General features: G+C 46.0%; 1 protein-coding gene across 4 annotated transcripts in view; it reads right to left on the reverse strand.

Annotated features, from left to right (window-relative positions):
- PIK3AP1 (phosphoinositide-3-kinase adaptor protein 1) overlaps positions 1-12,899 on the reverse strand; it is a 176,287-nt gene that overhangs the window by 42,581 nt on the left and 120,807 nt on the right. For all 4 annotated transcript variants that reach the window (XM_082406515.1, XM_082406517.1, XM_082406516.1 and 1 more), the window contains exons 7-8: positions 12,628-12,824; positions 9,780-9,969 (exon numbers count right to left, since the gene is read on the reverse strand). In XM_082406515.1, coding sequence (XP_082262641.1) covers positions 9,780-9,969; positions 12,628-12,824 — 387 coding nt within the window. The remainder of the gene's footprint in view (positions 1-9,779; positions 9,970-12,627; positions 12,825-12,899) is intronic.

A 12,899-nucleotide genomic window follows, 5' to 3' on the forward strand; every position in this document is an offset into this window, starting at 1 on the left:
AGAAGCACAGTGCTTAGCACACAGGAAGTGCTAAATGAACGTTAGCTGCTATTATTACTGTTATCTTTATTATTAACTTCTACACCCACGCTAATGTCCTAAGTAGAGAACAATTTTAAAAAGAGGACTCAATTTATACTTTTTAATAGTAACTTTGAAGTCAAGTCTCCTCCTTCAGAGTAATAAATGCTTATGGGTTAATTCTAACATCTGAATATCCACACATATTTTCAAATTACCTTTCCTAGTAAAGAATTACACCCAATCAATATTCTTATGTTGAATACACTTAAAGCATGGGGGCGTTGTAAGAAAACAAAGCATAAATCTTCACCATGGAATTACGTGTGGAAACCTGACTCACAAACAAGACTTGCCAGGCATTGTCTTGATCGTGGCTCCTGAACACCAAGTCCAGGCTGGACAGAGCTGGAGGCTTCTTTCCTCCTTGGCCAAGGCTCTGCCGCTGCAGTCCAGACCTGACTTGGAGGCCCCATGCCCATTACCTTGTGCTTTCCTGAGGCTTATCACATTTTTTATTAGAGGGCTCAGCAATGAGCACCAAGGGGAAATTCTAGCAGCTCTTCAATCCCTTCTGGCCCCACCCCATACTGCCGGGATCACAGGTAGAGGCTGATCTTAAGGTCAGAGCCTAAAGCCAGAGGATCTGAGGCTTGGCTGGAAGAGCATGATGGAGGCAGGGACACAGGGAGGAGGAGGATGGTCTGCAGACACATGAGAAGGCCTGGAAGTCAGCCGTAAAGGCCCTGACAAGGACTGGAGCCAAGTGAATGGTCTGCATTCAGGCGACAAACGTAAGTCAGAGAAAGGCAGCAGTCAAGGCCAGGCAAGCAATAGAGGTCCAGGACACTGGCCGATAATGTCTGTAAAATGGTGATAATAATAGTACGTATCTCATAGGTTTGTCATGAGTATTAAATGAGAAGCACAGTTCCTAGCACATAGGAAGTGCTAAATGACTGTTAGCTGCTATTATTACTATTATTACCCTTATGTTTATTATTAAAGCAGGTCAAGATCACAATCAGAAGTGGTGATCACCAGCGTGGACTTTGATATCCTGGAGACCTGGGTTCAAGCCCTGGCTCTGATTCTTAGTAGCTCTGTGTCCTTGGACAAGTTACTTGACATCACTAAGCTTTCATATCTCCATCTGTAAAGTGGGTATGGATAACAGTACCTACCTCAAAGGAAGACTGTATGAACCAATTGAGACGATGCTTATAAAATGTTTAGCAACAGTACTAGGCACTAAATATTAATGGTTATCATTATATTGAGGCAACCTAGACAGTTTATTAGCTTTCTATTGTTGCTGTAACAAATTACCACAAACTTAGTGACTTAAAACAACGTCCAGTTCTGTAGTTCAGAGGTCTGAAATGGGTCTCACTGGGCTAAATCAAGGTTTCGGCAGGACTGCATTCCTTTCTGGGAGATCTAGGGAAGGTTCGGTCTTCTTGCACTTTCCAGCTTCTAGAGGCCCTGCACTCCTCGGCACGAGGCCCTCTTCTTCCATCTTCAAAGCCAGTAATGTTGGGCAGAAAGCTCAGCTGAATTGAGTCCTTCTCATGGTGCCATCTCTGGTCTAACCTGATTCCTTCTCTTACGTTTTTTTTTGGCCACGACCAGGGCCAGGGATTGAACCCAGGCCACTGCAGTGAAAGTGCTGAGTCCTAACCACTGGATCGCCAGGAAATTCCCATCTTTCTTTTACTTTTAAGGACCCTTGTGATTATACTGTGCCCACCCTGATAATCCAGGATATTCCCATTATTTTAAGGCCAGCTGATTAGCAACCTTAATTCCATCTGCAACTTTCATTCCCCTTTGCTATGTAATCTAGCATATTCATAGGTTCAGGGGCATTATTGTGCCTACCACAGGTAAGACCAAACGTGAGCACAGTCAACCTGTCATGAATTTCCTTCCCATGTGGGACTCACGAGGGGAGTGGGCACAGGGACCAGGGTGCACTCAAGCAAGTCCATCATGTCATGTCCACATATGGACTCAGTAGCCCTGGCCTGAGGTGGGCACAGGCCTCTATTGAGTCTCTGGAGGTGCACTGCCTTAAATGAAGAAAAATACTTTTCTTTCCATTTATATTTTAAATAAAATGATTATTTTTATACTGAGTTCAACATAAGTATCTTTGAATTAGACCAGGAACGGTGGATACACACATTGGCCTCCATGTCCCTATTGTGTACTCAAGGCAAACATCCCTATTCAATCATAGCACTCTTTGTGGCCTCAGAATCCTTCTGAACACAGCTCCCCAGGCACTCAACACCAGCTAGCTGACACTGGCACATGAAATTACTTTTAAAACACTATTTGCCATAGCTATATTAGGCAGTAAGTCCTAGTAGTAGCAGATACTATTTTTGTAATAATAAAGAAGAGAAAAGAAAAAGTACCTGGTGGTTTGGAGTTAATGAGAGATAAAACCCTCAAACTGTAAATTTGATGACCCATGTGTACATACAACCCAGGCACACAGTAACACATGAGCGACTGAAATAGAAAATTCTGGAGGTGAAGGGAGTCCGTTTCCAGACAAAGGACATTTTGAAAAGGAAAGCACAGCAACAGATCCCTGTGTCCCTGGATGCTCAGGGTTTGTACGTCAGATTCTAAGCATCTAACCTTCACCACTCAGGTAAAAATAAACTGAAATGTGCTGAAACCTGCTGGTCTAAGGAAAAAGTGCAAAGTTCTTTCATTTCATTGGGAAAAAACCCCAAAACAATAACAAGGAAACTCTGGGGCCAGTCTCCTTCTGGGAAAAGCCAGCTGCAGTGTTACACTGTACTTTTTCAAGGGAGTCAATCCCAAAGAAACCATTCCTGGGAAGAAAGAAGCTTGAACAGATGAAGAGAAGGCAGGCAGGCAAGCAATTAAGGAATGAGTCAAGAGCAATAACGAATTTTCAAAGAAGCTCATGGGATACTCCTCATGGGACATAAATCTAGATCACTCGGCTGCAGCGGAAACTCCATCCAGATTATGTGTTGTTAATTTAACAGAAAACCTAATCTGAGTATGTAATACAGTAAAATGTCAGATACTGAGAGACTATTCTTCTGGAAAGGCTCTCAAACCCTGAAAGCAGGCCAAAAGAATTTTTTTTCAGCAAGTGCTTTTGTGGCCAGAAAAGAGGTTTAGAACAAGGATAGCATGGTAAAACATTTGAAGAAAACCTGAAACCCGATTGGTGCCATTTGCACGCAGGTGGAATGGACTGCTGTGATTGACCATGTCAATAAGAAAGTCCAACCTTCCCATATCCTCATGGAAAAGTGAGGGGAAGGAGAGAGATAGACAGAGACAGAGAGGCAGAGCCAGGGATAGAGAGAAAGAGATAGTCACACACATGCAGAGGTTGGGGGGGAAGGAGAGGGAGAGAAAGGGAGAGAGACAATGAGACAATGAGACGCAAAGAAAGAGGGAGTTGGGGGAGGGGAGAGACAGAGACAGAAACAGAGACAGAGAAACAGACACAGAGAGAGGAGAAATGGCATTCTGAAATTAGAGGTGCTAAGGAGTGATTGACATTGAAAAAGAAGCTAAGCATGAAAGGGTTAGGAGAAGCAGCATGCTAACTTTTGTGGATTTCTTAGCAGACAACAAGTACCTTAGTGCGGTGCTCCTGGTAAGCACACAGGCCCTCTGTCCTGCAGGAATGAGTCCACGGGACGAGTTCCTGATGGGGTGTAGTGGGTACTATGACTTGCTAAGTCACAGGCACCCCTCCCCCAATCCATTCTCTACTAGCTGCCCTCTCGAGGGCACCGTGTCTTTTTCCTCAATCGTACTGTCACAGTTTGTAATTATATATTCAGTTATGCAGTACCTTTGTTTAATATCCAACTCTCCCGCTAGAAGGGAAGCTCTGGAAGGCAGGGATCATGCCAGCTTATTTACCGACTCCTCATCACCTGGCACAGTGACTTAAACACTCAAGGGGGTCGATAAATGCTGTTGAATGAATGAATGTGAGAATGGACAAACTAATGAGTAATAAGCAAATGAATACATGGATATGGAGATCTTTGGGCTTTGTTAAGGAATCTGGGCATTTCCCAAGCTGAGAAAAGAGAAGGGCAATTCAGGCAGCAGGAACAGCACAAGCAAATGTATGGAGACAAGAAAGAAAAGGCAGCTGGGAGTGGCCAAAGATGTCCCACCTTCGGGGACATCTAACAGATATCTCACTACCACCTATCGGGGAAGTGAAGTCCTTGCATTGGAACGTCAACAAACAATTCCACACCACAACATCTAGGATGACTTCTTATTTTCTGGTAACTCTCAAATTCAAGAAATAATTGAGCACCTGTTGTGTACAGCCTGTGGATGATACATGCTTCCTAACTGAAGTAGGAGCAGGTGAGCAGAGAAGCATGTACATAACCAGAGTGCAAACTGATCTGTATGACGTGCCCCGAGGAAGGTGTGACCCACAGCTGTGCAGGTGCAGAGGGGAGCAAGGTCGCTGCTGATGGTGAGGATTTTATCTTATTAATTTAAAAACATTCAATCCAGCATGCTTTCACTAAGTGCCTATCTCCACAACACAATTCTTGTACATCTAGAGGAGGGAAAAGCTACAGAAGTCAGGAAGTGCCTTGAGGATCCCTCTGCTTCACCAGGTCTGTTTCAGCCCCAGACAAGACAGGAACAGCCAACCCTGCCTCAGAGGGAGTTCCTTGCTGGTAAGACCTCATGCCTTGTACCCAGCCCCACTGCCTCTAAGGCACTTCTTGGCTCTACTAGCGAGGGTCTTCCCAAGATGAATAGCAGGAGGATGGCAGAGACTCCGCGGCTGCAGGAAGACTCTTGAGAGAAAAGTGTGCAGATGGGGAAGGCAGCATGTTCCAGTAACTTAATTTTACTTACAAATGGTCCTTCAGGTGGGCTCAGACCTTACATGGCTGGGCTATGAGGCTGTTCACTGGGCCCAGTTATGCCCCCAGATCAGAGGGGACCCCGCTCACAGAGACTGTAACCAGAGAGCTCCAGTAAAGAAAACACTGCTGGAGCTGATCTGTTACAAAGACGGCAGTTACCAAGGAGGTTGCTAAGGGAAGTCAGCAAGTTAGCTGGGGCTTAGTTGGCTCTCCACTGCACACAAACTTGAGCCACAGACCCAGGTGGAGGGAGCAGGGGCGCAAAAGAAACGTTCAACGCAAGAGTCACAAGAAGCAGAACAGCCCTCTGGGATGGATTAGAGTGACACGTGTGAGTTTAGTTTCTAGTAGCGAGACATCGCATCTTTCTCCTTTTACTCCTCTCTCCTGATGCAGAAAGGCAGACCTCTGAGATTGTCAAGCAGCACTAAATCCACAAGCGGATTACCTTTGAAACAGCTGGACAAGGGCCTCCCAGAAATGGCTCCCGAGGCCTTAGTACCCAGAGCCTCATCAAAGTGCCCAGTCACTGGGTGAGGCTTTCCACACAAAACGTATTACCTAAGTCAAAGGACCACCAGGACCACCGTATCATTCTCTGAAGGCAGGGATAGAAGCAAACAAAGTAAATGAGAAAAAAATCAGGAGATAGTGAAGACACCTAAAGAGAGGTGTGCTGTGATTTTTAGTTAGTGTTTGCAGAAGCTTACCCTAAGAACATTTATTTCTTATATAGTGCGGTGTGGAAAATGATGGTTTAAATCTGTGGGCGTTTGAACACAAAATTCTCAAGAGAATTGAGAGCACCGTTGAAAGTCTGATAACAAAGACGTAGTTACCACCTGGTGGCAGCATATCTAAACTAAAGACAGTATGAGGAGTGTGTGTGTGCCTGTGTGTGTGTGTGCATGCGCGCGTGTGCACACGCACCCACGCACGCAAGTTCAGGGGAAGGATCATAAAATCTCAGGATCAGAGCCCAACATCGCTGCCCAGCCCCTTCATTCAACACTGGGAGTTTCCCTGACAATCTTCCTACTTAGTGGTTGTTTGGATTCCCTTTGGGGACCTCATTACTACTATCCCCTTTCCAAAACTCAAGTCAGAAAGAGGCAGATTTGTCCCAACACAATCAGATGACCTCCAAAGCAGGGGTAAAGAGATGGCATAGAGCCTGCACTCCATAATGTTTGTCCTGTGAGTGAATGAATGAATGAGTGAGCGAGTGAGTCAGCTAGTGAATAAACATGGCCTAGTTTCCTTCCTATTTTCAGCCTCTAAGGTTGAATGGTAACAAAGGTGGGGCACTGATAACCTCCGTTATTTAGATTTAGGAAATAGCTCCCCTGTAAGTATCCGTCCCAGGGCTGGCAAGTTCTGGCCCTAGAAGAAGGGCAGGCCAGGAGGGTCCTCTAGCTCAGTGGGCAGCTGACAGACTTGACCCCAGGGAATATGCAGACCCAGATTCCTGACCTAGTTCTCCCTCGATTAGACTTAAGTAAGTTACTAAATCTTGGAGCCTTAGCGGTCTCCTCTATAAAATGAAGATAACTTTATCCACCAAGCCCCAGGACGCTCAGATGAGATCACAGAGATGAAAGCAGTGTGTTGACTTGAAAGGGCCAGAAGATGACTGTGCGGGCTGGTGTTACAAATATGCATCTTAGATTTATCAGTCTGTCCTACTTATTTATGACCTAAACTGCCTTCTCCCCTAGAGAGTCACTGGTAGTAAGATGAATGGTTCCTCCCCAGGTACAAGTTGCTGCTGCTTCTGGACCAGTAGGTAAGTGGTCATTCTCAAGATTAAACCACAGAGACAGAAACATAAATCATATCTAGATTCAGAAAATTCAGAGTTTATATGATCTGGCAAGTGAAAACTGCGGTGGGTTTCCTCTGCCCATTCCCCAAACAGCGGAATTCTACAGCCTGCCTGTTGGTGGCCTCCTTCTAGCTCCACGGCAACCAGAATTCCCCCCATCCCCACCCCCTGGAACTTTACAAGATGCCACTGGCCGCAAACCAGGCAAGCTCCATAGCGCTCCACCGCCTTGGGAAGTGCTGGAGAGGCTCAGTGCTCCCGCCGCGAGAGGCCCAGCAGACAGGAGTAGTGGGATGGCTGCTGTTAGCATTCCCTACCGCTTTGCACTGCTGTGGTGGGGGGTTTCCTGTGTTGGAGCACCCAGAGGGATAACAGGTGTTAAGGCTCTCTGTCAACACTAAACCAACTGCCAGTAAAGTGCGGGATCCTTCAACTGTTCAACTGCCCCACCGTAGGGACACAGGGCAGAAATGATGCTGCATGGTCTCTGGCTTCCCAGAGGGGTACCAGCTTTTCTCCAAATGTTCTTTTGTGAGTGAGTCTCTGTTCCAGACTGAAAAGGACTGTGTCTTCCCTCCACCCCGTTGTCTCACCAAAAACCAGGAGCGGGAGCGGCAAGTAGCAGAAACACAGATGCTCCAGAATGCCTGTTGGGTACGTGGAGAGACGGGTGGATGTGCAAGGGTAGGGGGCGCCAGAGGCTGTTTTGTGAGCTCACATCTGGGCCGCAAAAAGAGGAAGCGTGGCTGGAGCCGCTAGATGGTTTTTCTAAGAGAAACCACGACTAAAATTTGTGGTGTTAGACGGAAACTTCTGGCACAGAATAAGGAATATGGTCCTAAAGACAGCAAGACCTGGGTTCAAACCTGGATTCTATCACTTATTAGCTGTGAGACTTTGGCGGAGTTGCTTAACCTCTCTGTGCCTCAGTTTCCTCATTTGTAAAGCGCGGGTTAATAAAAGCACCCCTGTATGGCTGCTTTGAGGATTCAGTGAGGTAGAGGGTGTGGATGGTGAGGATGACGCCTTCCCTCCTCACCTTCCTGCTGGGTCACGGCTCATTCGGGAAGAGCTTCCACAAGTACTTCAAGTCCTTCCAGTTAGGTGCTGGGAGAGAGCTTCTACCGCTCTTTCCCTCTTTCTTCTCCTCCCCCAGAGGAGCAGCCAATCTGACTAGCAAGCACCTAACAACCACTGGACCACATCTTCCAGGTGTTAGGGTTGCAGTGTAAAAGGCTCTGCTGGTGTCAGGGTTCACCTCTGGCCCCCTGACCCGCCCACATTTCCTGCTCCAAAGCACCCTCTTAATGCCTGCTTTTCCGTTCATGGATGGGAAAATCAGGCCCAACTCCTTGTGGGCCCAGGTCCCCGTGGTCTTCTCCTCAGGCTGAAAATTGGCAATACTCAGTCTAGCCCATTCCAGAAATTCCTCTATCAATAAAGCTGATGGATGCATTGATAGGTATTTGGCTTGTCTTTCTTGAATCTATTTATTAGACCAGAGGGAAGGAGGGAGAAGTTGTAGGCAGTGTTTCAGAGCTCTTAGCATCTCGTAGCAAATGGTGGTAACATATAAAGAAGGCCCTTCGAGGGCCGGTTGTGTGGTCCTCCTGCTTCAACCCTGATATGTGCATCGAAAGCCAATGTTTATTTAGACAAGTTCTCAAGGGGAGTGGCACTGCCCTCTAGAGGGTGTTTGGAAAATCTATGAGGGTATTTTGGGTTGTCACCATGATGCAGGGACACTATTGGCATTTAGCAGAAGGGAGAAAGATGCTAGACAAACTTCAGCGTGGGGGACAGCCTTGTTTTGTGTCCCTCATGACTTTTAAATATTTCACTAGATACACATATGGGTTAAAAAAATAATTGCTTATGATACATATTTATACATACGTGTATATTTGTACATATCTGTTTATATGTATATGTATATGTGTATATTTTTAAATTTAATATCAGCAGGTATAAGGAAAAATATGGGCAAAAATCCCCACCAAACTATTACAAGTGCTATATTGGTTGGTTGAGTGGAGTCATGAACTTTTAATAACTCAGTTATACATTTCTTTTTTGTTTCCAATTTTTGGAAGAATGTATTATTTTTGCTATTAAAAAGAATTAAGATTTAAAAAATTGGGCAAAATTTGTTAAGCAATTTATAAAAAAATCATATCCTGGAGATATGATATTTTGGAAATAAGTTTATTATATATTAATCCAGTAAAATCAGGTTATCAAGAAAACCCTGCTTATAATTTTCTGAGCCTAGAAGCTAAACTGCTTCATTTATAAAATACAACTTGTATTTTTGCATGGTTTTGATATACACCAAATTTTCCAGGAATTCAATTACTATGAAAATGGAGAAGAGAATGTGAGGAATCATTCACCATTTAGGAAAATCCAGGTATTGATGCCAGCGCTGCTGGTGGTATCCAAGTCACTGATACAATAAACATGTCGGTCAGCACTTGAGGCTGTGACATTGGCAGTGATTCTGAATGTAGGTGACTGCAACTGACTAATGAACTATGTCCTTGTATGGAGGCACATCTGAGCATTTCCTCTCCTATGAGTTCTCTTCTATATTTCAATTGGGACATATATTTGATTTCTAAAAATTTCATATGTAGGTAGGTTATATTATATGTATCTCATGTCAGGGTAGTAGCGGGGGCATTACAAAATGTTTGCTATAAAAAGGGCCCGTTGGAACTGACGGAGTCAAAAGCCACTGATTTCGCTTCTGGATCACAAGGCAACGCCTTCATCGACTCTGACTTCCAGGCCCTTGCTTAAACTTTCCAGTCACAAAGCAGTCATAGCAGAGGAAGTTTGGAGAATGATTCTGCTTGTCACAGCACATGATGACCTGTCTAACTTTGTGTAAAATGGGATCTTCATCACTCCGGAGTGGGGCAGGGGTAAGCAAGGGAATTTCCCCACACAAAGAAGAAGGAAGAAATGCATTTCTCAGCAGAAAGATGGAAGCAGAACTGCGCTGTGCTACTTACAGAGGTCCTCGGTGGCAGCTGGGACAAAGGCCACCATGGACTCATACAGGTCCTCGTCACAGCCGGGGTTGAGGGAGCACTTCATGAGCAGGTCTGTGGAAAGGTGGGCCATGGACTCATACACAGCGTCAGCCTCCTCCCCTTGCATCAGTTCCTCTTTAATGTGACTCTTCAGCATGTCCACAGTTTCCTGAAAGAGAAGGTGGGACCCCACAGGCGCACTGACACAGCCGGGCTCTCTGGGTAGAGTCAGGCCCTCGAGTGGGCTTGTGACAGCAAAGTAAAGCCTCACACGCATCAGGGTTGCAACTATGTGTGCATGTCTGTATTTCCCACCACACTGAAAGCCCCTTGAGGCCAGGCTCGTAGTCCTTTTCTTTGTTTTATGTTCTTTGTTTTAATCTTTGTATCTTCCTCCAACACTAAGAACAGAGGAGACACCTGTTAAATGTCCAGTGCCCAGAGGATACAAATTTAAAACTTTCTCGTGGGTACCTATTACGTGTCAGGGACGGTGCTACGGATGTGCCTATACATTATCTCATGGCATCCTTTCCACCACTGCTTGAGAGTGTCTCCTGTTCCCTGGTCAAAAGATGAGAAAACCAAAGCTCAGAAAAATCTAGTGCCTTATTCATGGGTCTGCAATCCTGGCTTCTGACCTTTCTACTATACCCTAGTGGTTCCTCAAATGGCAACAAATGGCACACGAAGGTATAACCCTTGCTGATTAGCCAAATGGAAATTCAAATGGGCTAAACAGGGCTGCAGCCAAGGTGCTCTTGCGCTTGTGTGTAGTCAGAAGTCCCTTGGGGACTTGGTCCACTAGTTCCTTCCTGTTCCTTCCACCTGTTCCTTCCATTAGGCTGCTTAAAAGTGCCTGACAGCACACTGCTCCAAAGTGCCCGCCTCAGTTTTACATCCTGTGCCCAAGAGGAGAGACGGTCTTGGGTGAAATGCCCTGAGGTCAGAGAGGCCCCCTTTGTCATTCTGCCTCCAGGTGGTTGTGAAGCCAGAGAGGTGGCTTCTCTGAAACCCCTGCACAACTTTTCCTCGTAAGAAACTTTGTGTTTCACAATCCTTATTTCAGCATCAACCCACAAAAATCCTCATTTTCATCATCACTACCCCGAGAGAGCTAATCTGCTATCTGACACTCTGTGTTGGTTTCCTGATGAGCCCCAAGGAGTGGACCAGGTGACAGCTGTGGAGTGTTGGAGACTCAAGGTCTGGCATTTGGTTCTGATATGGTGGAAAGAGGAAATGGGACGGTTCTTAGAGGTCATGAACAACACGGAGGAGCAACCTTTTGGGGGCAACGCTGGAGATGCATCGGTTGAAGTGATTGTAGTTAGAAAACAAAGATGATGTGACAAATGTGAACCAGATTAACTTCAGTGCAAACTGGAAGTGCATCTTTCCACGTCCCTGTGACAGAAAGTAGGGTAATGCTCCCCAGCTTTAGCATCAGCTACGTTCCAATCCTACCTCCACCCTGACTAGTGTGGGACCCTTGGCACAATGACTCGGCCTTTCTAGGCCCTTTTCCTCCTTTGTTGAAGAGAGAGAACAATACTGTCAACCTCAAAGGACTGGGGTGAGGATTAAAGGAGACAATGCATTTGCCAATCAACTAAATTCAATAGATAGTAGTGATTAATATGAATACAGTATGTTCTTAATAAAAACTATTGGCAGGGAAATGAAACACTGCATTTTATACATTTGTGACTCCAAAGTAAAGTGAAGTAAATACTCCTGGACTGTAAGTACCTTTTAGCCTCATTTATGTCAATAATGCCCCAAACAGGCACTCATGCTATTCTGTTTATTCAGTACATTTAATCACCCCCCAGATTTTGGGAGGCCTCCTCTGTATGTCTCAGTGAGTCGTTGCCTTGTAGATTGTCAAGCACAGAGCAGAAAGCTAAGTTTCCGGGGAGGTGTCAGGCTCACTCCTGTCTGGAGGTAGCGTTTATTGTTCCTTTTGAGGTCACAGCCACATGTGAGAGGATAAGCTATTCCCACGCCACTGCTGTGAATTGTGAAAATGGAGGAAAACCAGAAAAGGGTCGAGACAGGAAGGGCAGCTGCCTCCAAAGCGATGGAAGCAATATTGGGGCATGGAACAAGGCCTAGGCATGGGATGAGCTTACACTTAAAGAAAGACTCAGAAGTCAGTGATCAAGGAGGATCTGTGGGTCCCAAACCAGGGGAGCAGATAAACCTTAAGACGGGCAGGGGCTCAGAAAGAGAGAGAGGCTGTCAGCAGAAGGTGGGGCCTCACGGTTGGCCTCCCTGAAGCCTCAGGTGCAGAGCTTTACTGTGGTCTCTGCTAAGGAAGGAACCAAGCCTAACAGTTCACCTGGGCCTGACGGTGGGCGAGGGAGCTGGGAGCATCCTGCCAAGTACCTTGGAGGTGGGTGGGGAGGTGACTGAGAAAGAGGGCTCAGCATCTACCTTCAGCAGATTGACTCTATCAATGCTCTGTAAATTCTTCGAGGGTGGATCTCAGTGCTTTACACATATTATTTCTTCTTATTCTCAAAACAACCATAAGGGTAGAATTATTATAAACTTTCTCCCGCATATCACGAAACTGAGGGAGACAGAGGACAGATACATGATTTGCCCAAAGGCACATGGCTGACAAGTATTGGTGAGGAATTTGGATCCAGGTCCATGTGACTCCAGAACTCATCTCTTAAGCCCACGCATACTGGCCCTGCCAGAAGAGGCACGTGAGGACCTGCTAGAGATGAAATCCACCCAGGTCTTCAGTGAAAAGGCAGCCCTGGGACCACATGGTGCATTTCCAATCCTAGAGCGTCTCCTGCCTTGACCTTACCACATACTCGTCGATGAACTGCCGCAGGTCCCGGAAGCCGTGCTTCTCGGCAATGGTGTTGGGGTAGTGGCCGTGCTTGTTGGCCACACTGTAGGCCTGTAGGGCTCCTGGGCAGGTGAGCAACAAGGCAGTGAGATTCTTCAGTCCATACTTGGCAGCAAAGTGCAACAAAGTGGGCAGCTCTTCATCCCTCTGATCTGAAAAATTGTCAAGGAAAACTTAATGGTCAGATAAAAAGGAAGGCATGGGGTGGTGGGGGGACTTCCCTGGAG

This window comes from Balaenoptera borealis (genome assembly GCF_965194805.1).
Source record: "Balaenoptera borealis genome assembly, chromosome: 10".
Classification (NCBI taxonomy): Eukaryota; Metazoa; Chordata; class Mammalia; order Artiodactyla; family Balaenopteridae; genus Balaenoptera; species Balaenoptera borealis.